Source organism: Bos indicus x Bos taurus, chromosome 27, assembly GCF_003369695.1.
Source record: "Bos indicus x Bos taurus breed Angus x Brahman F1 hybrid chromosome 27, Bos_hybrid_MaternalHap_v2.0, whole genome shotgun sequence".
NCBI lineage: Eukaryota > Metazoa > Chordata > Mammalia > Artiodactyla > Bovidae > Bos > Bos indicus x Bos taurus.
The window spans coordinates 16,208,331-16,233,310 of NC_040102.1; the positions used below are offsets into that span (position 1 = coordinate 16,208,331).

The following is a 24,980-nucleotide window of genomic DNA, read 5'->3' on the forward strand; positions in this document are numbered from 1 at the left end:
CCTTGCCTGGAAAGTCGCATGGACAGAGGAGCCTGGTGGGCTCACGAAGTATCTGTCATGACTCAGTGACTAAACCACCACCACCACATAGCGTTGTCGTGAGGTGTGTCACTCTGGAATCAAATGCCTAACTCTAGTACCTATTGGCTGAACACTTTAAGAGAGCCTCGGCCTCTCCTGAGGGGCTTCCTTGGTGGCTCAGTGGTAAAGAATCTACCTGCCAATGCAGGAGATGCAAGAGAGGCAGGTTCGATTCCGCATGGAAAGATCCCCGTGAGGAGGAAATGGCAACCCACTCCAGTATTCTTACCTGGGAAAATCCCATAAACAGAAGAACCTAGTGGGCTACAGTCCCTGGGGTCACAAAAGAGTCAGACACAATTTAGCAGCTAAACAAAGACAATAACAACCTCTCTGGATCTTAGTTCTTTTATAATAGACTAGATAGAATAATTATTGGAAAAACGTATGGAAAGGACCTAGCCAGATGTCAGGGATACATTGTTCGCTCAAAAATTATGAACCATTTTTATTATAAATAATCTGAAACATAGAGGACAATTTGCTGTTTTAAGGGAAATACTTAATATAGTATCATTTTAAAATAAATCTAGTATAATTCAAGCATTGGGACATTCTAGGCTTACCACTGTTTACATCAGCCCAGCATAGTGATGTCAAAGATTTCTGTATTCGTTTGAAATTTCCCTTGCTATGCTCATAGCTCCAAGCTGCCAGGCCTTTCTGTTGCTGTTTTCCTTATACATTCCCCAGCAGTGTTTGCTGTCGTCTTCAGTGACAATAGTTCTTTCTGTTAAAGGAAGCCATGGTACTTGAGAGACAGGAGAGTGAGGGTTGATGAATGTGATCTCTGCAGATAGCTGCAGATGGTACTGAGGAGTTTAGATGAGTTTGGTTTTGGAAATGTTGACCAAAGTGTGCTAAGTGGAAAAGTAGAATAGCACCCAGGAAGAGAGTTTAGGAAGGGGAAACCGAACTCTGAATTTGTTTAAAATCTACACTCTTACTTTTTCACCAAATACTAAGTTACTGTATTCTCTTACCAATAACTTTCTGACAACTATTATTATTGCTGGTTGGAGCCCTCTTTCATGTCTATAGAAGTAATGGAAGGGAGACTTCCCTGGTGGTCCATTGGCTAAGTTCCATGCTCCCAATGCAAGGGGCCCAGGTTCGATCCCTGGTCAGGGAACTAGATCCCACATGCTGCAACTGAGACAAGGCACAGCCAAAATAAAATTAAAGTAAAATAAAGTAGTAATATGATTTTTTTAAAGCAATGAAAGGTACATAAGAGAGATGATCCTGTATTTCTAACGATGTGTTTTCTCTCTGATGAGCAGGCATGTGGTTTCTGCTTAGCTTTGTTCCCAGATCCAAAAGCAGCAGGGATATAAACTTAACCAACATTTGCTCTGTAGCAGGAAAAAAGAAAAAAAAGAAATGAGAGGCAAATAGTGGGAAGGACTTCTTAAGGTAGCTGACAGTTATCTGGGACAACTCACAGCCAGGATCCAGGCCCAGTTAAGGGGAGCACCCCTCCTTCTTCTCAGCACCCCAAATGGCAGTTTCTCCCTATGACTGTTCCCTGATTTGTGTAAAAATGACATTACAATTTTTTTAATTAAAAAAATATATATCCTCTGCATGGAACATACAAACATGACCCTTTTGAGAGCTGGGATTTGTAAAAACATTTGAATGAGAATTTTGCTTGGTATTTCAGGCTCACAGTATCCACCTAAATCTTTCCAGAGGACAACACTGACTTTAAGAAAGAGATTCCAAGTGGCCTCCTGATGTGACGTCATCAGAACTACAACCCTTCTGGAGCACTGAAAGCCTCAGCACACCATTTATCACTTGAAAAGTGGAAGAAGTATTATGTTATGTATCTGACAGTCTGAGATGTTAGACTGCCCGAGAGAAATGCAAACAAATAAACAATTTAATTTTGAACACTTTGCATTGTTAAGAGAATATGAGTCAAAATTACCAACCTCCTCCTTTATCGGAAGCATTCCTATACAGATTCTTTAGGTTTTACTCAGACGAATCTAGTATGTGTTTATAATCCATCCTCTTATCAATTATACACAGACATCCACATGCTTAATGTGTGTATTCACACAGTAACATATGGAAATATATTATTTAGGAAAAAAGCATTTTTATCTAGCAGTATATAACTATGTCTTGACATTTTTGTCTCATTCTGTTATTAATGCCATCAAAATCATAGTCACTAATAGATATTACTCCCTCTTTAGAAGATAGAAAAGTTGGTACAGTATGCTAGGTTGACTCATATTCAGATTGTTCTAGTCATTGTCCTGACTTAGAGGAAAGTCAATGGCTAAGTGTCTCAAGCCAGTTTTGTTTTTACTAGTTTTCATGCTCAAATTCAGGCAGTCTATTTCAAATACAATAAAAGTATCCCAAATTGATTGCTTGTGTAAAAGCTGAATATAAATGTACTTAAACCATATTGCATATGGTTTCCTCTTTACTATTAACGACAGAAGTGCTCATCTACTGGTGGGAAGTGTTTGCAGCAGCATCTTCCTCATTTTAACACAATCTGATCTCTGCTTAAATGGTCACTTCTGCAGAAAACCTTCCCAGACCCCTCTGTCTCAACAGCAGCTCTATCCACCCTCTGTCCTCTAGACTTGCCATATTTTTCTTCAGAGCACATGTCCTGACCTGATATTAACATAGAAAATTGAACAGAGACAGTGCAGGAGCAGTATCAGTTGGAGGCAAGCCTCTAGGGTCCTTTATCTTTTGCTTCCTTTTCCCCCTACCTACCGTTGTTTTCCTTTAATAGTGGCTGAAATCCTTGGATTCAGATATTCTCAGATCTCAAATGGCCATGTCTTCTTTTCTATCAGAGCAGTATAGTCTATGCATATAAAGTGCCTGTAAAAAAAGGTAAAAGAAAGTCAGCACAATGACTAGAACAATGTGATTATTAGTCAACCTGGAAGATTGTACCAACTTTTCTAAAGGAGGGAGTAATATCTATTAATGACTAGGATTTTAATGGCATTAATAATAGAATGAGACAAAAGTCAAGACAGTTATATACTGCTAGATTAAAAAGGCATATTCCTAAATAATATACTTTCATATATTAGTGTGAATACATGCACTAAGCATGTGTGTGACTGTGTGACCGTCATCCTGGATTTATTACTTCATCAAATATTTATCAAGCACCTTCTTCATGTAAGATTCTGGAACATTGGGCTGAACAAGACAAAGACTTTGCCCTAACAGAACTTATATTCTCATGGAGGACAAAAAGTTTAAACAAATCAATAGAAATATAAGGTCAGATAATAATAAATGTGATGAAGAAACATAACATATGGCCATGTGACAGGATGGAAAGAGTTGCAAGTTTAGACAATAATCAGGAAAGGCTTTATTGCAAAGAGTATTTGAGCAAAGACTCAAAGAAAATGAGAAGTCATATAGAGATGAAAAAAAAAATTCTAGACAGAGGGGAAAACACACAGCCTAAAACAGGAGCATACCTGGAGGTTGAGAGAGCAGTAAAAAGGCTGATGGGACATAGGATGGACTTAGCAAGGGGGTAAATAATAAGAGATGAGATCAGTAAAGTAACAGGGGCAAGGGATTAAGATTCTTTTTTGGCGGTGGGAGTTATAAGTTACCTGAAACCAGAAGCCACTGGAGAATTGTGAGGACAGAGTGATGTAATCTGATGTGAGATGATGTTTCAGATTAGATGACAGAGGGGCAGCTGGTGACAAGTCAGGGACTTTGGGTGTGTTCTCAAATTTGAACCAATAGGATTTGCTGTTGGATTGGATGAGGAGGGTAACAACAACCAAAAAACAAGAATCCAGGTTGACCCCAAGGCTTTGGTTTAATACTTGGAAAGATGATGTTGACATTTACCAAAATCAGAAAGAATTCAAGAGCAGCAGATTTGGAAGCATGTTGGGATGTGTGTGTTTGATGCCTATTAGATGTCTAAGTGGAGATAAAGAGGAGGTTCAGACTGGGGGAATATATATACATACAGATACATATAGATACAGATATGTATATAAAATACACAAATTAAGTACTGAAATGGATGAGCTAAACAAGAGAGTGGAGAATGGAAAAGCAGAGAAAAAGAGTTCAAGCTCTAGGTATTTTAACATCTAGTGGTATGTTGTGCGAAGAGAAACGAGCAAAGCAGAAAGAATGACCGGTGAGGGAGAAAACAGTCCAGAGAATATGGAATCCTCAAAGTTAAACGAGGCAGGGGTTCAAGAAAGTAATAAGCACTCACATATGTTGAATGCTGTTGATAAGTCAATTTAGATAGGGTCTGAGAAATGACTTAAAGGTTTAGCTACATGGAAGATAGGGCTTCCCTCATAGCTCAGTTTGTAAGACCCTGGTTCAGTTCCTGGGTCGGGAAGATCCCCTGGAGAAGGGATAGGCTTCCCACTCCAGTATTCTTCCCTTGTGGCTTCCCTTTTGACTCAGCGAAAAGAGTCGCCAGTCCAGGTCCGATGCACGATACTGGATGCTTGGGGCTGGTGCACTGGGACGACCCAGAGGGATGGTATGGGGAGGGAGGAGGGAGGAGGGTTCAGGATGGGGAACACGTGTATACCTGTGGCGGATTCATGTTGATATATGGCAAAACCAATACAATATTGTAAAGTTAAAAAAATTAAAAAAAAAAAAAAAAAAGACCCACAGCTTGAAAAAATAAAAAATAAACAACAGCAAAAAAAAAAAAAAGAATCTGCCTGCAATGTGAGAGACCTGGGTTCCATCCCTAGTTTGGGAAGATCCCCTGGAGAAGGAAAGGCTACCCACTCCAGTATTCTGGCCTAGAGAATTCCATGGACTGTATAGCCCATGGGTTGCAAAGAGTCAGACACACCTGAGTGACTTAAAAAAAAAAAAAAAACATGGAAGATATTGGTGATCTTGACAAGATCTGTGCTAGGAGAATGGTCAAGGCAAAACTGTGACTGCAGAGGCTTCAGGAGAGAATACAGGGAGAGGAATTGAAGATGATAGGAATTTACACTGATGGTTTCATGTGTGTGAGTATATAGATACCATAGTTCTGTATCCAGTCAGAATTTGTTTTTCAGTCTAAAATACCTTTTTCATATTGGGAACCATTCCAAGTGACAGAAAATTTAAGTAAATCCAAGTGTCAACATTTACAAAGCCCTTCTGTAGTTTATAACATATTCTGGCCTACCACTTTAACTGTCAAAAGCACTTGCTGGAGAGAGTGGCAAAGACCTTCCAAGTGAGAAGGAATTCAACCTTTACTCTAGAATGAATCTTCAGGAGGGAAGGTTCACACCTTCCCAAGCAGTCAGATTCATTCCGCAAGGCTGACAATCAACATGGTTACAAAGGCTGATAGTCTTGACCTTGGCAGAGCACTGTTCCCTACACAGAGGATCCTTCCACTTTATGGTGGACTCACTGTGCACTCTGTCACCCGGAGAGAAAGGATGGTGCTGTACATTTCTTGCAGGCCTGGCCATTTGACTGGTTTCATCTGAAATTTCAATATTCCAAGGCAGCATGAGAAGGTCCCATCTGGTAACAAGGAAACCATAGGAAAGATGAAAGGGAACAAAATAGAAGGCTTTTATTGTGTTGCCCCTTTAAAAAAAAAAAAAAAAACTTCAGTGCCTCTTCCTCACTCACCATTGTCTTCAAAATAGAAATAAAAGTTTAAGCCTGGCAGTCAAGCTCTATTTCAGCTTGCTCCATGCCGCCAGTCAAATTACCTTGCTCTTGTCACTATGAGTTGATCTGTGTGCAAACAGGAGCCCCTCCACTGCCTTTTGAATCCCTCATATCCTCCCCTGAGTGGGGGCATTTCTTGGCTCACATTTGCTGCTCCTGGGATCACCCTGTTTCTCCACTTCCGAGGGCAGCGCTTGTATGTTACAGTTCTTGTTTTGTCCACAGAGATTAGCAGAGAGTCAGATATATACAAACCCTGTACTTTTATATGTATAACTGACCTTGTAGTTCAGCCTTGATCCATTTTTTGGAGAGATGTTAGTCATGTGGCATCTTAGTTCCTGACCAAGTAGAAGTGCAGAGTCTTAGTCACAGGGCCACCAGCAAGTTCTATCCTTGATCCTTTAGAGAGGAGGAAATCGAAGTCCAGGAAGATATACTAACAGATGTTGCACAGATACACTTTTTTAAAGTCTTAAAGTAAACAATATAGACATGAATCACATAAAAGTTCAAGTTTCTTCTCCATTCCCAAATGATCAAGTTGCTCAGTGTATTTCTTTCCAGATATCAGTCTAGCGGTAGAGAGAAAGAAAAACAAAGGGCTGGTGTACTGGGATGACCCAGAGGGATGGTATGGGGAGGGAGGTGGGAGGGGGGTTCAGGATTGGGAACACGTGTACACCCGTGGCAGATTCATGTTGATGTATGGCAAAACCAATACAATATTGTAAAGTAATTAGCCTCTAATTAAAATAAATAAATTTTAAATTAAAGAAAAAAGGTCTCCCAAAGAGGGCATTTAGGTTAAATACTTGGTTCTGCGACTTGCTTATTTTTTTCACTTAATATTTCACAAACATTGTTCTATGTCAGTATATGTTGATGACTTGAAATCCAGTTAGAGAAAAGTCTTAGGTTTCCTCTGCAGGTGGCTGTGAGCAAACTATACAATAGCTGCTGGAAAAACTAATCCAATTATGCAAAGTAAAAATGCAGGATATTCTCTTTGCATCCTGCTGTTGTGTGAAAATTGTATAAATCTTAATTATGTTGAACTGGTTCATAGTGCTTTTCAGGTCTACTATATCCTTCTACTTTTCAGCCTATTCTATTAATTTTTAGAGTTTGATATTGAAATTCCAACTAAAAATCTTTTTTTTTCCAACTAAAAATCTTAATTCGTCTAATTTTTGATATTGAAACTCCAAGTAAAAATCTTAATTTATCTACTTTAAGAGTAATTTTAATATATAGTGGAACTGAATGTAACTGTTCTTTATTTCTCATGTCTCCTGTAAATGTGTTATCATACTTTCATAATTTAAAAAAGAAAAAAATGCAGGGTATTCTCAATACTTCATCTTCCTTGGCACTTTTTCTACAATTTAGGGACCTTCTGCTAGGAGAGGAACACTCCCCTCTCAGCCCCTTTTCGAGGAAGTATCAAGAGTAGAAAAGGAAAGGAAAATCAGGACTGGGCACCTGGAGAAAAGGGAGGAATTGAGAGTCAGAGAACTCAGGCCCTGGGCAGAACCGGAGGGTCCTTCTCACTGTCCTTACTTTTTCCCTGTGCGGGCTCCGCGGTGTGTCGTCTTTCCCTTGTCAGCGTGCTCCCCAACTGCTGTCTCCTTATCAAACCCTCCTCTCCCAGCATCTCTTACCTTCACCGCTTTCAGAGACCCCCACCTCCATCCTCACCCCACCCCCGCCCTTGTCTTGTTCTCTTGGGGTGCTAACTTTTCTTGGTCCCGAAAAATATTCTGAAAAATACTCTGAAAAATACTTGGATCACAGCTTGGATTACTCAACCCACCTGTGTCGCAATCAGCAGCCCAATGCAGCCTGATAACTGGTGCCCCGAAGGTCGTGCCCCTAAGGCTACTCAGCGTCAAAGTAGGTAGCTGCCCGGGTGACCCTAACGTGGAAGCCAAGAAGCAACCCATCTCCATCCGGGCTGGCAGCCGGTCCTAGCGGAGTGCAAAGGAGCGAGGTTAGATACCCAGCTGGGAGCGAAAAATGAGCTCCAGAGGTTGAGCTTCAAACCAGATGCTTTTTTTTTTTTTTTCCATTTTAAAACATCCAGCTCCCTGTACCCTGAAGTTGTCCGGGACCCAGCAGCTGCTGGGTATAACCCACGCAGCCCCCAGCCCCTGGACGCCTCTCCATCACTAAACCGCTTGCTTCCACTCCACCTTCATTATCCTCCAGTCTCCACCCACTAACGTGCCTCCGTTTACACCCGCGCAGCCTATTGAGCGCTCAAGCCGCTTTCCGAACTTTCGTTTTCCGCTAGAAGCACAACAGAGGCCGGTGCGCGTTACGAAGGCTTTGACCCGTCGTAACAAGCCCGGCCGGGCGTCGTCGGCTCGGAGACCAGAGTGGGAGCCAGGCGGGTGCTCACCCCCTCCACCGGCCAGAGCGGGGAAGTGACCTGGCCCGGCGCGCCCCTTCCTGCGGCTCGGCTCCGACCGCCCGCAGGCCACGAACTCCTCCCAGCGCCCGCACACTTGACCTCGGGGGGCTGGACAGCGCCGGCCGCCCGCAGCATCCTGCGGTCCCCACGGTCTCGGCCCCGGTGCACAGCGGCCCCGCGGGCGCGATGCTGGCGCCGTGGTTGCTGAGCGTCGGGCCGAAGCTGCTGCTCTGGAGCGGGCTGTGCGCCGTCTCCCTGGCAGGCGCCACCCTCACCCTGAACCTCCTGAAGATGGTGGCGAGCTATGCGCGGAAATGGCGTCAGATGCGTCCCGTCCCGACCATTGGGGACCCCTACCCCTTGGTGGGACACGCGCTGATGATGAAGCCCGACGCAAGAGGTAAGGGCGCCGGCCGCGACCCCATCCGAGGGCCCGGGCTTCCAGCACTTGCCGCCTGGCGGCCCTCGTGCATGTAGTCTGGACACCGAAGTGCCCGGCCTGCCGACGCCTGGAGAGAGAGAATTTGTCACCCACTCATTAGAAGACGGGTTCCCAATTCTATCCAGGTTCCCTATGACACCTGGCAACATTGCGGTTGCATCTGGTCCAAATGAACTTTTTCTGCCTGTGCAGCACAGATCGCAAGCTTATTTCTAAGCTCTTGTCCTGCTTTTCTGCTGCTGCTTTTTCCACCTCGTAGCTGCTCCTGCACCTCAAAACACTGCTGCCTTTGCTTCTGTCTGGGCTTTTAAAGCCTTTAAGGGCAGAAACTTCCCTGTGCCTGCGTACTAAGTAGCTTCAGAGGTGTTCCACTCTTTGTGGCCCCGTGGGCGGTAGCCTTCTGTCCATGGGATTCTCCAAGCAAGAATACTGGAGTGGGTGGCCATGCCCTTCTCCAGGGGATCTTCCCAACCCAGGAATGGAACCAAGGTCCCTTACATCTCCTGCATTAGCAGGTGGGTTCTTTACCACTGGCACCACCTGGAACAAGATAAATCCCTTAGAACACAAAAGTCTCTGTCTCTCTCTCTCTCTCAAAAGGCACTTGAGGTTCTTCCCTATCCAGACATCACAAGACTTGACCACAGCTTTGATTCCTTCTTGACTTTAATATTTTAGCCCTTTTAAGGAGGTTATGTAATAACAAAACTTAAGGCCAGGCCTTCTTGAAAATTCATGCAGGAAGTTTCAAAATTCTTATTTAAGAGTGAATTTATTTTTATTGAGATCGTCTTTTTGAAGAGAGAGATTTATATTGTTTTGTTGATGGAAAAGATCGCTTTAAAAAGCTAGAAAAGTCTCAGAAGTATCTGAGATTTGGAGTCCTCCATTAGGGAGGATGAATTATTAACAGATATGAGCACTTTATTTTCAGGGCTTCCCAGGTGGCGCCAGTAGTAAAGAATCTGCCTGCCAATACAGGAGACCCAAGAAACGGGTTCAAAGGGACTGGGGTTTGATCCCTGGGTTGGGAAGATCCCCTGGAGGAGGAAATGGCAACCCACTCTAGTATGCTTGCCTGAAAGAAAATCCCATGGACAGATGAGCCTAGTGGGCTACAGTCCATGGGGTCGCAAAGAGTCAAACACAACTGAGAACACACGTACTTTATTTCATAGGGGTATAAATTGAATTACCCAGAGCTGAAAAGATTTGCTCAATATGACATGCTTTAAAATAAGTCAGGGACCAGAACCCAATTCCCCCTCCAATTAATTGTAAATGCTAGTGGTTTTACAGGCTGAAGATTAACTGCAATGCTTGAAGGATTATTTTCCTTTGTTTTCCCAAGCAAAACAGTACTGTCATCTTAAACTCACAAGAATACCATGAGGCCTTGTGGGAGAGTGTTTACCAAAATACTGAACATATTTTAGGGCAGAAGAAATCCAAGTAGACTTTTCACCACCCAAACATCAAAGTGACTAACGTCACAAGTGATCCAACAACACATTTATTTATATCAAAACCACATTTGTAAAGTCATCTTGAAGGTGTTAGTTGCTCAGTCGTGTCCGACTCTTTGTGACCCCATGGACTGTAGCCCACCAGGCTCCTCTGTCGTTGGGATTCTCTAGGCAAGAATACTGGAGTGGGTAGCCCTTCCCTTCTCCAGGGTATCTTTCCCACCCAGGATTGAACCCAAGTCTCCTGCATTGCAAACAGATTCTTTACCATCTAAGCTACGAGAAAAGTCCCTAATACTTAAAAGCTGAGCTGACTTCCCTTTCTATCCTAAGGCTTTATAATATTAAACAAAAAAGTTATGTTAAAATATAAGTACATGCTTAAGAAAAAAAGAAACCACTCTAACTTAGAGTTTTAAACAACTTCCCAAAATCAAACAACTTGGTTCCAAAGCTGGAAATTGAGCCAAGGTTTGCCTGATGCCAAAATCCAATATTTATATGGCAGATTAAAATGGTCCTTTATAAAAGGCAGTACACTGTCATTCTCTTCACTCAGAAAGTAATTCCAAAGACAACTCGCAGTTTGTTTTAAAATAGGTCTTATTCAGTGGAGATTTCAATTAGAAAAATTCTCAAAAAGAACATGAGACTCCTTAAGCATACTGTTTCTTTAGTGGGGATGGGAAGGTCTATATTTTTACATAACTTTTTTGTTTAATATTATAAACTCGTAGTATCATGGGCTTCCTTGGTGGTGGCTCAGATGGTAAAGCGTCTGCCTACAATTTGGGAGACCCGGGTTCAATCCCTGGGTTGGGAAGATCTCCTGGAGAAGGAAATGGCAACCCACTCCAGTATTCTTGCCTGGAAAATCCCATGGATGGAGGAACCTGGTGGGCTGTAGTCCATGGGGTCCCAAAGAGTCGGACACGACTGAGCGACTTCATTTTCACTTTGTAGTATTACAGAGTAATTTTAAGGATTCAATTTAATGCATGTGGTTTCTATTGCACTGTCCAAACTTGGTTCGAATGAGTTCTTTAAGATTGTCAATCATCCATTTATCCAGGCCCTGCTTTGTGCCCAGTGTTGAGCTCAACAAAACTGGGGATTTCAGAATATTCTGCGAAATAGTTCCTGTCCTCGGCATCTCATCTCACATGGAGGCTGTGCCTTACATTTTGTGGCTGTCTTCCCACGAGCCTCTTGAACTCTAGTAGCCTCTTGCTTTTGCTTCTGTGTCCGCACTTGTCTTCCTCAGCAGCTACTTGCTATTGGACCTGATACCTTCAAACCACAGATTCAGACTTCCCTGTCTCCTCTGTCAGATCAGACTGAGGCAGGCGGTGCATCAGCATGAAGCAACCCAAGCGTCCATCCCTGGATGAATGGATAAAGAAAATGTGACACACACACACACACACACACACAGCAATATTACTCAGTCATAAAAAGAAAGAAATATTGCCATTTGTAAAAACATGGATGAAACTTGAGGCCGTGAATGCTAAATGAAATGTCCGACAAAGAAGATAAGTGTGATGTGATCTCACTTCTCTGTGGAATCTAAAATAACATAAGGAACTTATTACAAAATTCTTGTCTTTTTTTAAAAAAAGTATTGGAGTAGAGTTGATTCACAGTGTTACATTAGTTTCAGGTATACAACAAAGTGAATCAGTTATACATACATATATGTGTGTGTGTGTTTATATATATATATATATCTCCTTTTTTAGATTCTTTTCTCATACAGGTCATTACAGAGTTTTAAGTAGAGTTTCCTGCGCTGTACAGTAGATCCTTATTTGACAGAATTCTTGTCTTGATTGATTTTAAGGTTAAATATTTCTCCTAGATTTTTTTCAGCAGATAATTGATTTCACTGAAGAATGCCGACACCTGCCACTGCTGAAACTCTGGCTCGGGCCTGTGCCTCTCGTGGCCCTTTATAACGCAGAAACTGTGGAAGTGAGTACGTGGCAAATATGGTCCGTATTCCACTGTCTGTTTGATGGTGTGGGAATCTCATTAGATGTGGTCATTCTCCACATTCACCTGCCTCCCCCCATCTCCCTCAGTAAATTCTCTATTCAGTTCCCAGTTGGTGGCAGAAACCAGGAATCATCTTGGGTGTTTTCTTTCAATTCCACGTAGTCCTCAAGACTGAATGACAGTTATATGTTCAAAACTCTTAATTGAATTTCTTTGAGGCACAGGAATAAAAATGAATCACAGAGAAATAACAATTATGAAATCTTGTTTTAAAAAGTAGTTGTGTTCTAGCCAGATGTTCTTGTAATTGATATCGTTTTGATGTCTATATCTCTCTTTTTTTTTTTTTCTCTTTTTGAGGTAATTTTAAGCAGTTCAAAGCACATTGAAAAATCCTATATGTACAAGTTCTTAGAACCGTGGCTTGGACTAGGACTTCTTACAAGGTATGTCAGTGGAAATTTGTAAAGCTGTCTTACAAAAACAGTTTCTTCTCTGGGTAACTTGTTATTTCAGGAACTGACCCAAAGTATTCTTCCAATAACAAGACTGAGCTCTCAAGAATTATGGGAGCAGGCAGAAGGAAGAGTCTAGTTAACAATCGGCCTTTGATTGACAGGAGTCCTAGGTATATGGTAATATCCAGGCACTGTATTCAATACTGATAATCACTAGTGTTCCAAGAACAATGAATGGAGTAAAGCAAAGGATAGTTTGGAGGAGGGAAATCTTGAAAATATAATGAAAAAGCAGTCACATCCCCCCCCAGAGAAGTATATCAAACATAGGGACCTCAATTCTTGATTCAGAAACAGGACTCCAGAAAGACAGGACCCTTGTGGGGACTCTAGATAATTCAAAGATAATAGAGATTAGAGTAAATCATGGAACAGTGGATCACCTGAGGACCATGGTATTGACAAAAGGGAGAAAATTTCTAATATTTAGAACCTCAGAACTTAGAAATATAGGAAAAATTTTAATTGTTTCCATTTTTAATAAATGCCCTTGTAAATATTAGTAATATAGAACAATATCCAAAATATTCACATTCTGTAGCTATACATGAGTCTTTGTCATTCTGATCAAAGCAATCGAGAATCTACAGAATAAGCTATTTCAGGAGAACTTGGTGACTTGACTATATTTATATTTTATCTGTTTCAGATGTTGCTTCTTTTTTCTTTGTAACCATGTATTGTATTTCTAGTACTGGAAACAAATGGCGATCTAGGAGAAAAATGTTAACACCCACTTTCCATTTTACAATTCTGGAGGATTTCTTAGATGTCATGAATGAACAAGCAAATATATTGGTTACTAAGCTTGAAAAGCATGTTAACCAAGAAGCGTTTAACTGCTTTTTTTACGTCACTCTTTGTACCTTAGATATAATCTGTGGTAAGTCTCACTGATTTATTTTTAAAGTTAGGCTGTAAAGAAAATGGCCCAAATAGAAAATAACAGTTCATGGTGTATGTGGAGGGGGGCCATTTAGAAGGGATTTGGGGTTCATCTGGATAGTCCTAGTCCTAAATTAGCCTCCTGAGAAGCAGTAACCATTCACAGGACTTCAAACCCAGCAGTTACGGAGCCAACACGACCAGAAGGTCAGAGGGAAGGAAGGATAGGAGCTGGGAGGAAGAGAAGCAGAAGATTCGAGAGAAAAGGGAAAAGAAGAATTCTACAATATATCAGAACAGGACATAATGTCTTTTTTTAAAATGTCTGACACTGGAAAACGTACCCAAGATGTGTGCGTGAATTGAATGGTTACTTCTCACTCTATTTTACAGAAACAGCTATGGGAAAGAACATTGGTGCTCAAAGAAATGATGATTCCGAGTATGTTCGAGCCGTTTATAGGTAAATGAAATCCTTTCTAAAACTGTTATTGATTAGGGCTTTAAAAATTATTGCTAATCACTTCTGTCTATATTGTATCTTTTTCTTCATTTCAAAATGAAACATTATACTAAAAATCAACCTAATCATTAAAGCATGTATTTCAATAGTAGAGGAAGAGTTGTGTAAATTATAGCACATTCAGATTACACAGTAATTTTAAATGACTATTTTATATACTGAGAGATTATATTATGATGCTAAGTTGAAGAGAAAGACATTTTCATGGAAAAATGAGAAGATACTACATCAAAATGTTAGCTGTGTTTATTGTTGTATGTGTGCTTCTTTTTCTTATTGTGCTTTATTTTTGTTGTGGTTCATTCTCCTTTCCTATATTTTCTACCCTTGAGTATTATTTCTTAATAGAAATAATCAACTTTACTTTTAAAATTTCTCATGATTATTAAGAGGCAGCACCAGAATCTGATTCAACATATCCTATGTTTAATCCATGGGTCCTTTCACTTAATCTTATTAATTGTTGAGCATCTAACCTGCCATTCACTGCACAAGGTACTGACTAGTTTTATACAGGCTCATGAAACAGTAACAGGGGAGACAGGCATTGAAGCAGGTGACTATAAACTTATAAATTATGATAATGACTTGGAAAGAAAAGATCAAGTTGATGCGAGAGGGGACACAGGGATAAATTTTACAGATTGAGTGGCCGTGAAAGGTCCTTTCGTGGAATTGGCATCTAAGCTGGTCACAAAGGAGGAGGCTGTGTAGGTCTTTCTGCTTTTCACTGGAAATGCTGAGGGTGGGGCTCGTGACAGCTCTGTGACAGATGGGGATTGATGAGCACTTTTCCGTGGAAGAGGGAAGTCATTTGTTTTGTTAGCACTGCAGAGGAGTGAGCAAGTGAATGAGTGGTCATTAAAAAGAGGCAGATTTCATATGATCTTGTGGTGCAAGAGCCATGCTTGGCCTGGGGAGAGTAAGAACTCTCCCTGGAGAAGAAGCAGCAGAGATCAGATGGCTATCTGGTCAGAATGTTTTATAATGGATTCTTCGTTCCTCTCAAGAACGCATTCAATGTTTAAGCTTCCCTGGATAGTCCATGCCTTCATGTTGATGGTAAAGCTTGGAGTTCTCAATAGCCTCTAAGACGAATAATCGCCATTCCCCAAATCACCCATGCTGAGATGGGGCATCACATCAGGGCTCAAGAAATACACATTCTCAGTACGTCAGCTGATGTGTTTTTATCCTGTTTATAGGATGAGTGATTCGATACATCAAAGAATGAAGATGCCCTGGCTCTGGCTTGACCTTATATTCTATATGTTTAAAAATGGACGAGAACACAGAAGGAGCCTAAAGATTGTACATGATTTTACCAACAATGTAAGCCCTCGATTTTTTTTTTTTTACTTGTGATAAAACATACTCAACATAAAACGTACCATTAAGTGCACTCACGATGTTGTGAACCATCACCACTCTCCACTTCCAGATCTTTACAAGTTCAAGATTTTTATGTTGTATTACCATAGTCTGGAACCTGTGTCTCATAAAAGGTGAATACTAATGGAAAAAAGTAGACAGCACGATTGCATCTTAACTGTGTATTAGCATTATGTGTGTGGTTACTGGCAGGAGACATTGGATGAATGAAGTTTTACATCAAGGTGCCTACAGTGGAAGACAGAGTAATCTCCATTACTGGGTGGTGGGAGAATGACCAACAGTTTGTATCTTTTAACTATAGTTAATTATTTCCTCAAATTACATGCATTACTATCAATGCCAATAATTAATGAACTGCAAATTGGATGAGCGATACTATTTACTTAATAAACATTGAAAATTGCATACTGAGTGCCAGGCACTAGGGGTTTCCCCAAGGATGAAGAGAAATATGGTGTTTTGTCACCAAAGAACTTAGGATCCATTCATTCAGACCACTTAGCAGCAGGTTTGGTCAATTGCTTGATAGGAGGAGAAAGTTGAAATACATGACCAAATTAAATTTATGGGCTTTAGTTCTTTTATTCACTCAGAAAAGATCTAATGAACGTCCTTAAATGCCAGGCAGTGCTCTGAAAGTTAAAGTGAAAGTCACTCAGTTATGTCCAACTCTTTGCAACCCCATGGACTATACAGTCCATGGAATTCTCCAGGCCAGAATACTGGAATGGGTAGCCTTTCCCTTCTCCAGGGGATCTTCCCAACCCAGGGATCAAACCCAGGTCTCCCACATTTCAGGTGGATTCTTTACCAAATGAGCTATCAGGGAAGGGTTGCAATTAACATCAGTGAACAAAGATTTGCTGCCATGGGGATGCTATATTTGAGGTATGCATTATATTATACAGCAAGTATAATATAATGTCAGGGAGGTGAGTGAAATGGAGAAAAATAGAGTTGGGAAGATAGTGCTGGAGACCAGGGTAGCAGTGATCTGGGAAGGTCTTTCTGATGGTGTGCAGAGGGGACAGACCTTAAAGAAGGAGGGAGCCAGCCGCACTGGTGTCTGAAGAGAGAGACTTCCAGGCAACAGGAACAGCAAGCACATCAGGTGATGTCACCTATGAACTAGCTGTTTCTTTTCTCCAATCCAACCAGTAATGAGAGCGATCCATAATTAGCCTCTTATATAATGACTGCATTCTCTTCACCACCCAAGCTTTTTCTCATTAGCTCATTCAAATCTCTAGGCACCATTTAGGGGATTACCAGGTCTATTCCGTGTTAGAAGGATGGCACTTGAATATGCTGAATTTGTCTGATGTTAAATTTGTTTTTAAAAGTCTTATCAAATAATGTCCTAAAATGTTAACAGGAAGCTTTATCTATATTTTCCACAACAGTCTAAGTTATTCTTGAGTCAGAATAGGAAAGGTTTAGGAAAAAAAAAAAATCCATGAAAGAAACTAGTATATTTTCATGGGAAAATGTATTATGGGGCTATATCAAACTCCACACAAGAGCATATTATTTAAATTATACAGGTCATCACTGAACGGGCCAATGAAATGAAGAGACATGAAGAAGGTACAAGTAACGACAAGGAGAAGGACTTTCCTCCACGCAAAACTAAATGCAGGGCTTTTCTTGACTTGCTTTTAAATGTGACTGATGACCAAGGGAACAAGCTGAGTCATGAAGATATAAGAGAAGAAGTTGACACCTTTATGTTTGAGGTATTTTATCTTGTCACATCATTTTTGGGTATCATTTTAAAAATTCCAAAAAAAAATTTTGAATCTTTAGCATTATTTTTAAAAGTTTATTTGTTTTAAAATAGCCTCATATAACTGAGGATGAGTCACTAAATTACAACTAGAAATTACAAAAGAACCTGATTAAGTTATCAGATCAACTTCCTTCTTCAGAAAAAAGCCTTTGACTTGTGGTGAGTAAAGCAGTTTTCTCAGGATAACCTAAAACCCATCAGACTTTTCCAAGTAGAAAAGCAGCCAGAAATTTCTCAGTTCCCTGTATTGCTTCATGCTTAAAAAAAAACAAAAACTCTGAAACCCCCAAGTCTGTCTTTTCACTACCTCCTTTTTGAAGTTCTAGCAAATGAACTCCTGCTATGAACTGCCCAAACTAAAGAAGATTAGCAAGAGCCCTCTGATAGTGAATTTAACTAGTTTGTGGATTCTAAAGGGATTTCTGGGCTTCACATCATTAAAAGAAAGTTGCGGTTTTTACAAAAGGTAATTCTAGTGTTATTAAATATTACAAAGAATGAATCGTTCAGTGGATGGATAGCCAAATAAAGATGAAGAAATGTTTTAAAAAGCACCACGTGGTAATATCCTGGAACTGGAGGAAGCGCATGGGTGGTTTAGCATGGCTCAGTGCAGGCCGCCCCTGGGTGGAATGAGCCGCCCTGCCTGCAGGCGTCTGGAGAGGGCGCCGGAACACACGTGCTCCTGAGGGCGCAGTGTAGGAAAGCAGGCTGAGTGTCCCTAGACCTGAGTTCTCCTTCTGGCTCTCTCCTGATTAGCCTTATGAGATGCTGCCTGTCACCCCAGATCCTTGTCACAGCTTCCTTATGCTCAGCAGGCATCGCTTGTTTGGATCAGGCTTCCACTTACAAATTCAAGAGCAGTTATTAAGAATTATTTAGCAAGAGAACTTCCTTCTATGGCTTTGGTAAACAGCTGAGTGAAAGGGGCCAGATCTTGTCTGGAGTTCAGGGTGGCGTCTGTGAAGGCACTGCAGGCTGCAGAAGAGGCCAGGACACCAATATCAGAGACTCCAAAAATACACGTTTTATAAAATTGCAGAATAAGCCTCAAACAATTCAACTTAGAGGCTTCCCTGGTGGCTCCATGGTAGAGAATCTTCCTGCCAATGCAGGAGACACAGGTTCGATCCCTGGGTTGGAAAGACGCTCTAGGAAAGAAGTGGCAACACACTCAGTGTTCTTGCCTGGGAAATCCATCGACAGAGGAACTTGATGGGCTACAGTCCATGGGGTCACAAAGAGTCAGACACAACTGAGCGACTAAACAACAGCAACAACAAATTCAACTGAGAAGCTGTTTTAGGAAGAAGGTGCTTTGGAGATTTCTGCCCAGAGAAAGAAAAATGACAATTATCACTTGTGTTGCATAGCAAAAATGGAATAGTAAGAACTTCCACAGAGGAACAATTTTGTCTTTAGTGCCCCCTGAAAGTCTTATTCATAGAGCTATACTATTACTATTGATTTTCCAAATAATTTTTTTTTTCTGAAGAACTCAGGTAAACAATTTTAGGATCTGTTTTTAATTTCTAAAATGTAAATAGTGGTATCAAGTGTTTCACAGAGTTTTTCTGAAGAATAAGTTAGTTTCTGCAAAGTACTTAGTATTTTGCCTAAAGCTCAGCCAGTATTACAGGAGGGGACGTATCAACTTCTGGACGTGGAGGATGTTACTCAGAACCACATATAGACTCCTGGCCTCCAAGGTCCACAGGTAAAGCACCTTACAAAGGCTCGGAGGTGGAGCAGTACAGGTCTGGCAGATTGGCTCATGAAAGTCAGATATTCCCCCTTAAAAACAGTCTAGAGCACCTTGTCCCCTTCTCCCCACATATGCAACCTCGTGTGGCATTGAAACGCCTTTCTAAGCATGAATCCCCCCTTTGAAGGGACGGTTTTGTTTCTTATCAAGGGGAAATGCTGCACCCTTAATTTATTATGTCTGGAGTCACGGTGCAGCTGTCAGATCCAGACAGTTCAAAATGGAGTTCTCTCTTCTAATCTTCGCCATACGACTCTGCTAAGCTATTTTTTCCTTGCATTTGTAGGGCCATGATACAACTGCAGCTGCAATAAACTGGTCCTTGTATCTATTGGGTTGGTATCCAGAAGTCCAGCAGAAAGTGGACACTGAGCTGGAAGAAGTGTTTGGTATGTTCAGCCCCTTCGCTGGTTACCCTGTGGGCACCATGGCCACCGAAGCAAGAGTTGTTCTCGCTCAGGAAGGGTATGCAGTAGGATCTGTTCTAAAGGTACCACACTGAGCAGGAAGGCTCCCATGTGGGGTCCCTTCCAATGCCAGTTTTCTTAGCAAGGCCTGGTTAAGAATATAGGCATTTGCTAAGTGTTTGGCATGTGATGCACAGATAAATGTTACAATCCTCAGGCATCTCACTGCTTAATAGATGAAGCAGGTGTACGTGCAACAGCACTGAGTCATGGGCTCAAGGCAACCTGTTTCATCCCGCCTCGCATCTGGCCATGAATGAGAGAAAAGACACATTAAGCTGCTAGGATGTACATTTCTATTACACAGCCAGCAATCTACAGGCTGACCCAGCAGTGATGTCCTCAGATTCCCAGCACCACAAAAGCAAACCCTGTCTCATTACTTGGCCACTCTCCTCTCTTCCCTCAGCCCCTGGAATTCTCTAATTTACAGTCTGTTTCTAATGGGACTTACTACCTGTTCTGGGTACTTCCTGGGCTTCTCAGGTGGCTCAGTGGTAAAGAATCCACCTGCCAATGCAGGAGATGTGGGTTGGATCCCTGGGTCAGGAAGATCCCCGAAGAAGGAAATAGCCACCCCTTCCAGTATTCTTGCCTGGGAAATCCCACAGACAGAGGAGCCTGGTGGGCTACAGTGCATCGGGTCGCAAAAGAGTCATACATGACTTAGCAACTCAACAACAGAATACTTCCTATAAATAGAATCCTACAAATATGTGATTGTTGGTGTCTGGTTTCTTTCACTGAATAGATCTCATTTTATTTTGATTATGGGTGATATTAGAGATTCTACTTTAGCTGTAGATATTTAACATTCAGTGTTTTGATGTGTACTCTTCATCAATGTCCCATCTCCCAGGCTCAAATAATTCTTTGATTGTTATTCTGTGTATTCTGTTAAAACCAGGGAAGTCTGACCGTCCTGTTACCCTAGAAGACCTGAAGAAACTTAAATATCTGGACTGTGTTATTAAGGAGAGCCTTCGCCTTTTCCCGTCTGTTCCTTTCTTTGCCCGTAATCTTACCGAAGACTGTGAAGTTGGTAAAGATTGTATAATTTGAATAGCAGGGAGAGTGGGTTATTTTTATGGTCTGTCTTGCTCCATCCTCATGGCCTATTGACTACTTCTTGACAGCGGGTCACAAAATCGTGCAAGGCTGTCAAGTAATCATCGTGCCCTACGCACTGCATAGAGATCCAAAGTACTTCCCGGATCCTGAGGAATTCAAGCCAGAACGGTTCTTTCCCGAGAATTTGAAAGGACGTCATACATACGCATATGTGCCCTTCTCTGCAGGCCCCCGAAACTGTATAGGTCTGTATCCACCAGAACTGGTTTCACCTTTCAGGTTGGCAGAGCGGTAGTGGTTTTCTTACAAAAATTTCTTGAGATATAGCATCCCATAGGCAACTGTCTTTTAACAAAACTGACTTCCTTTTCCTTCCCCTTTGCTACACATTATTGTTTTAAAATGTGACTGTCACAAAGTTTATTAGTTTTCTGGTGCAGCCGTAACAAAGTAACCTACACTGGGTGCTTAAACCACAGGAATTTATTTTCTCCCAATTCTGGAGGCTAGAAGTCCAAGATCAAGGTGACAACAGAATTGATAATAAGCCTCTCCTTAGCTTACTGGATCCATGCTGCTCTTCTCCCTGCAACCCTACATGGCCTCTGTGCGTGTGTTCTAATCTTTCCTTTCCATAAGGATACCAGTCAGATTGGATTAGGATTCACCCATCTGACCATTTTAATTTAATTACTTCTTTAAACGTCCTATCTCCAAACACAGTCATATTCTGAGATACTGAGTTTTAAGATTTATTAATCTTTAAAAAAAAAGCTATGAATTTGGGGGATCAGGGCACAATTTAGCCCATAACATAAAGCATAATTCTTTCCTTGGTAGAAGTTGACAATATTGTAGCTTTTAGATGAAAAAAGAATATACTTCATATGGTAGAAAACTTATGTATAATGATTCGTTATATTTAATTTCTGTTTGTTGCTTTTAAGAACTTCATTTTGGAAAACGAAAACACAAAACACCCTAAGGCCAGCTGAAGTGCTTAAACAAAGTGAATGCACATCACCGAGCATTATAAACATATTCAGCTTCAGAATCTCTAGCATTTTATCATTTATGCAAATACAGGCATTCATATAATAAGACCAGATTTAAATGGGTGAGTCTGAAGCTTATTTGGTGACTCTGTAGTAAATTAAATTAAAGGCTCAATAAGAAAGTAATCTAGAGTAATGATTCTCAGGCTTGAATGAGCCCAGGATTTGTTTAGGCTTTTGCTAAAATATAAATTCCTGTTCCATCCCAGCCGTTCAGATGTACTGGTGGGAGAAGGAAAGGGCACTCAAGAATCTTCATTTTTAACAAGCATCCCAAGTGATTCTGATTCTCCCAGGGCCCATTGCAAAAACATAAAATTGTTTGCTTCCTCTGATTGGACTTCTGATTTCTCACATTTAAGTTACATCTATTTAATGATGTTGGTATTTACTTTAATTTGAAGGTCAAAAGTTTGCCATAATGGAAGAAAAGACCATTCTTTCCTGCATCCTGAGGCACTTTTGGGTAGAATCCAACCAAAAAAGAGAAGAACTTGGTCTAGCAGGAGAGCTCATTCTTCGTCCAAGTAACGGCATCTGGATCAAGTTGAAGAGGAGAAACACAGATGAATCCTAACTGTATTACTGGGTTATGCTCTTATCATAAAAAGGTCTTTCTTTAAAGGGAACTTTTCATTTACAGTTTGTAGATCATGGATTCAGTATTCTTAATCCCTCAATTTAATTTTTTTCTTGTCCCACTTAGCTTGGATCAAGTCTACCAAAGCAAGAGTTTCCATATCTTCATCACCATCATAGCTTTGACTCCTGGTCTTGATCCCAAGATAAATTAACTGATGACCATATGCAAATGAATATACAAAACTTCTCCACAGAAGGATTCACAGGCCAATTCCATTCCAATCAACAGACCCAAAAGATACAATTTAAATGAAGTTCTAGAATATTTTTAAGATGTTCTTATTGACTCAGGAATAAATATTTGCATGTACACATATACATTTGTTCAAAAAGGCTGTGTAATTAAGTACTATGACTTAAGGAGCTTAAATTTCAAGAATTGTATCAGTGGTATCAGTTTTGAGGAGAATAATCCTTATGATAGTTTTCAAAGATTTAATCATGTACCGTGGATCATTTATAAGTTCACTCACAGGTTCTGTTCCTCTTTCCCCTTGGAGTGTGTACTTATAGCTTTCCTTTCATTTTTCAGAGCATCATAATTACCTTTCTATATTGTATATTATTGGAAGAGATTCCTCCTGGTAATCTCCTGTCCCTCCCCATGCCTCAGGGAATTGATTGGGAGCTCTAAGGCTTTGGAAGGTCTAAGGACCTTAGAGATTTTCTAGTTATGCAGTGACCTCTCCCTGTCTACAGGTTCTGAATCCATGGATTCAACCAAGGACTGATAGAAATTATTTGAAAAAACAATTCCAGAAAGTTCCAGAAAGCCAAACTATTTACAAAGCATTTACGTTGTATTCACAACTATTTATATAGCAGTTACATTGTATTCTGGTGGCTCAGAGGTTAAAGCGTCTTCCTGCAATGCAGGAGACCTGGGTTCGATCCCTGGCTCGGGAAGATCCCCTGGAGAAGGAAATGGCAAGCCACTCCAGTATTCTTGCCTGGAGAATCCCATGGACAGAGGAGCCCGGTGGGCTACAGTCCATGGGGTCACAAAGAGTCGGACACGACTGAGCGACTTCACTCACTTCACTACATTGTATTAGGTATTGTAAGTATTCTAGAGATGATTTAAAGTACAGAGTTGGATGTGCAGATCCATGTGCAAATGCTACACTATTTTGTGTAAGGGACTTCAGCATCCATAGATTAGTGTCTGTGGGGGTCCTGGGACCAATCCCTCGTGGATACCAAGGGGTACTCCCTCTTAATAGAACAGGCTGAGTTCAGGGGAAAGTAAGTCCCAAAGCCACGCTGCTAGTGGGTGATGATAAAGCTGGCAATGGAGATCTTTAAATCTCTCCACTCCCAATATGGTGACACTTCCATAATAGGATCTTGCTTCATGGCACCCATGTCTAGATATGTTATTAGAATGTAGATGTTCTGCCTCTGATTTTGGCATATTTCCTCTTCCATTATTAAAGAAAAAGAGAAGCCATTCATCTATATTAAGTATATCAATCACATCTCACTTAGTATAGGGTTAGACTTGTAGTAAATTGAATCCTCCAGGACATACCTGTCAAGCTGATAACAGACACCTGTTCCCCAAATTTTAATGCCATAGACAACATCTCTAGTCCCTCACTCAGTGACTTTCAGAAACTTCTTTTAAGAAATAATTTTAATAAAAATTGTTTCTTCAATTTTCTAAGACAATAACGGATAGAAACAACAAGAAGATGCATGATGTATTCTTCAATGGATATCAAAGAAAGAGGTTACAAAACCAAAGCCACTTGGGAAGCATCACAGGCTGTGGTGCTAAGGACAGGGTCAGCAGATCTACCCACTTTCATATCCCCAGTGTGGACCACCCAGCCCCTAAGCTGAGCAGAAAAAGTCAAGAACATATACGATATAAAGAAAAGATTTCCATCTTATGGTTAACCTTCTTACTTAAAAACTGGGTATGTAGAAATCTTGCGCCCCAATGACCCTGGATAATAGGAATTTTATTTGTGGAAATTGGCCTTATCTCTGAATTTCATGCACTTACGTGTAAACCTTTGTGTGTGTTTAAGTGACCCCACAATATGATGTAAAGTTAAATGTAAAAGATTACTACATGTTGTCTTTAGGTCTAAAATCTTCATTTAGCCTCAGAATAATTTGTTGATTTTATTTTTTTTTAACCTGGAAATTCTCTGAAACTGTGTCAGAGTTGTAACTGAGAAATATGTCATCTTTTGTAATATGGAAATGTAGATGCTGATTTTTTTAAATAAAAGGATAATCAAATATCTATATCCCTATTACCTGTCTTCTACTCAAAAGGGGTAACTCAAGAAAAATACATTACATTTTAAACATGGGTGCTATATTTTATCCTAAGAGTTGACATTAGTTGGAAATATGGATAACTTAAAAGGATAATTTAGTGGATGACTGATTCATAATGTAATAAAAGTATTAGTACTTTTGAGTTGATATCATTAGTGTCATTCACACTTTCTAACAAAATGACCCTTCCGCTGCTATCATAGACTGATTTCAAGTTTCCCATACTTTGAAGCATAAACTAGAGGAGAAGCAGAAATCCCAGAACGTTTTGTTCATCTGATAGCAAAAAGTAAAATCCCTCTTAAGGGCTCCCTGGGAGTAAGCAAAAACCATAGCATCACTGGGTCCCAGGGGTTTACAGCCTAGAAACCTCTCCAGGACGGGGCCTATTGAACTGACACTCTACTCTCCGTCACAGACAACCGAGGAATGTCAATTTCTGAACCACCTGACCTGTCTCACAAAGAGATGCTGGTCATAA

At 40.8% G+C, this 24,980-nt stretch overlaps 2 protein-coding genes and 1 long non-coding RNA gene across 7 annotated transcripts in view; 2 read left to right on the plus strand and 1 right to left on the minus strand.

Moving 5' to 3' along the window:
• Window positions 1-1,986, plus strand: part of FAM149A (family with sequence similarity 149 member A) — a 41,964-nt gene extending 39,978 nt beyond the window's left edge. For 3 of the 4 annotated variants that reach the window (XM_027530183.1, XM_027530182.1, XM_027530181.1), the window contains one exon: window positions 1,748-1,986. In XM_027530183.1, coding sequence (XP_027385984.1) covers window positions 1,748-1,766 — 19 coding nt within the window. In that variant the 3' untranslated portion in view covers window positions 1,767-1,986. The remainder of the gene's footprint in view (window positions 1-1,747) is intronic. The other variant, XM_027530184.1, reaches the window with a different exon arrangement.
• Window positions 1,272-6,408, minus strand: LOC113885059. The gene is made up of 4 exons (XR_003509122.1): window positions 6,054-6,408; window positions 5,504-5,619; window positions 2,833-2,943; window positions 1,272-1,436 (listed from the first exon to the last, which is right to left on the minus strand). It is a non-coding gene; the product is annotated as an uncharacterized LOC113885059 (long non-coding RNA).
• Window positions 6,409-8,053: 1,645 nt separating this feature from the next.
• Window positions 8,054-24,463, plus strand: LOC113885058 (cytochrome P450 4V2). Of its 2 annotated transcripts, XM_027530186.1 has the most exons (12): window positions 8,059-8,588; window positions 11,958-12,070; window positions 12,455-12,540; window positions 13,305-13,495; window positions 13,891-13,960; window positions 15,226-15,352; window positions 16,960-17,151; window positions 19,256-19,358; window positions 20,344-20,478; window positions 20,573-20,752; window positions 21,967-22,173; window positions 22,269-24,463. In XM_027530186.1, exons 1-11 carry the CDS (start codon window positions 8,375-8,377, stop codon window positions 22,137-22,139), a joined length of 1,584 nt encoding a protein of 527 aa, XP_027385987.1. In that variant the 5' UTR covers window positions 8,059-8,374; the 3' UTR covers window positions 22,140-22,173; window positions 22,269-24,463. The 2 variants fall into 2 exon arrangements, with proteins under 2 accessions (XP_027385986.1, XP_027385987.1); XM_027530185.1 differs by having other exon boundaries at window positions 8,054-8,588; window positions 21,967-24,463.
• Window positions 24,464-24,980: the final 517 nt, after the last annotated feature.

Bases quoted from the DNA above. Each gene is read 5' to 3' on its own strand.
- LOC113885058 (XM_027530185.1), top strand. From the start codon at position 8,375: ATGCTGGCGCCGTGGTTGCTGAGCGTCGGGCCGAAGCTGCTGCTCTGG. The intron at 12,541-13,304 runs GTATGTCAGTGG...TTGTATTTCTAG, and splicing joins GGACTAGGACTTCTTACAAG to TACTGGAAACAAATGGCGAT. The intron at 13,961-15,225 runs GTAAATGAAATC...TCCTGTTTATAG, and splicing joins TATGTTCGAGCCGTTTATAG to GATGAGTGATTCGATACATC.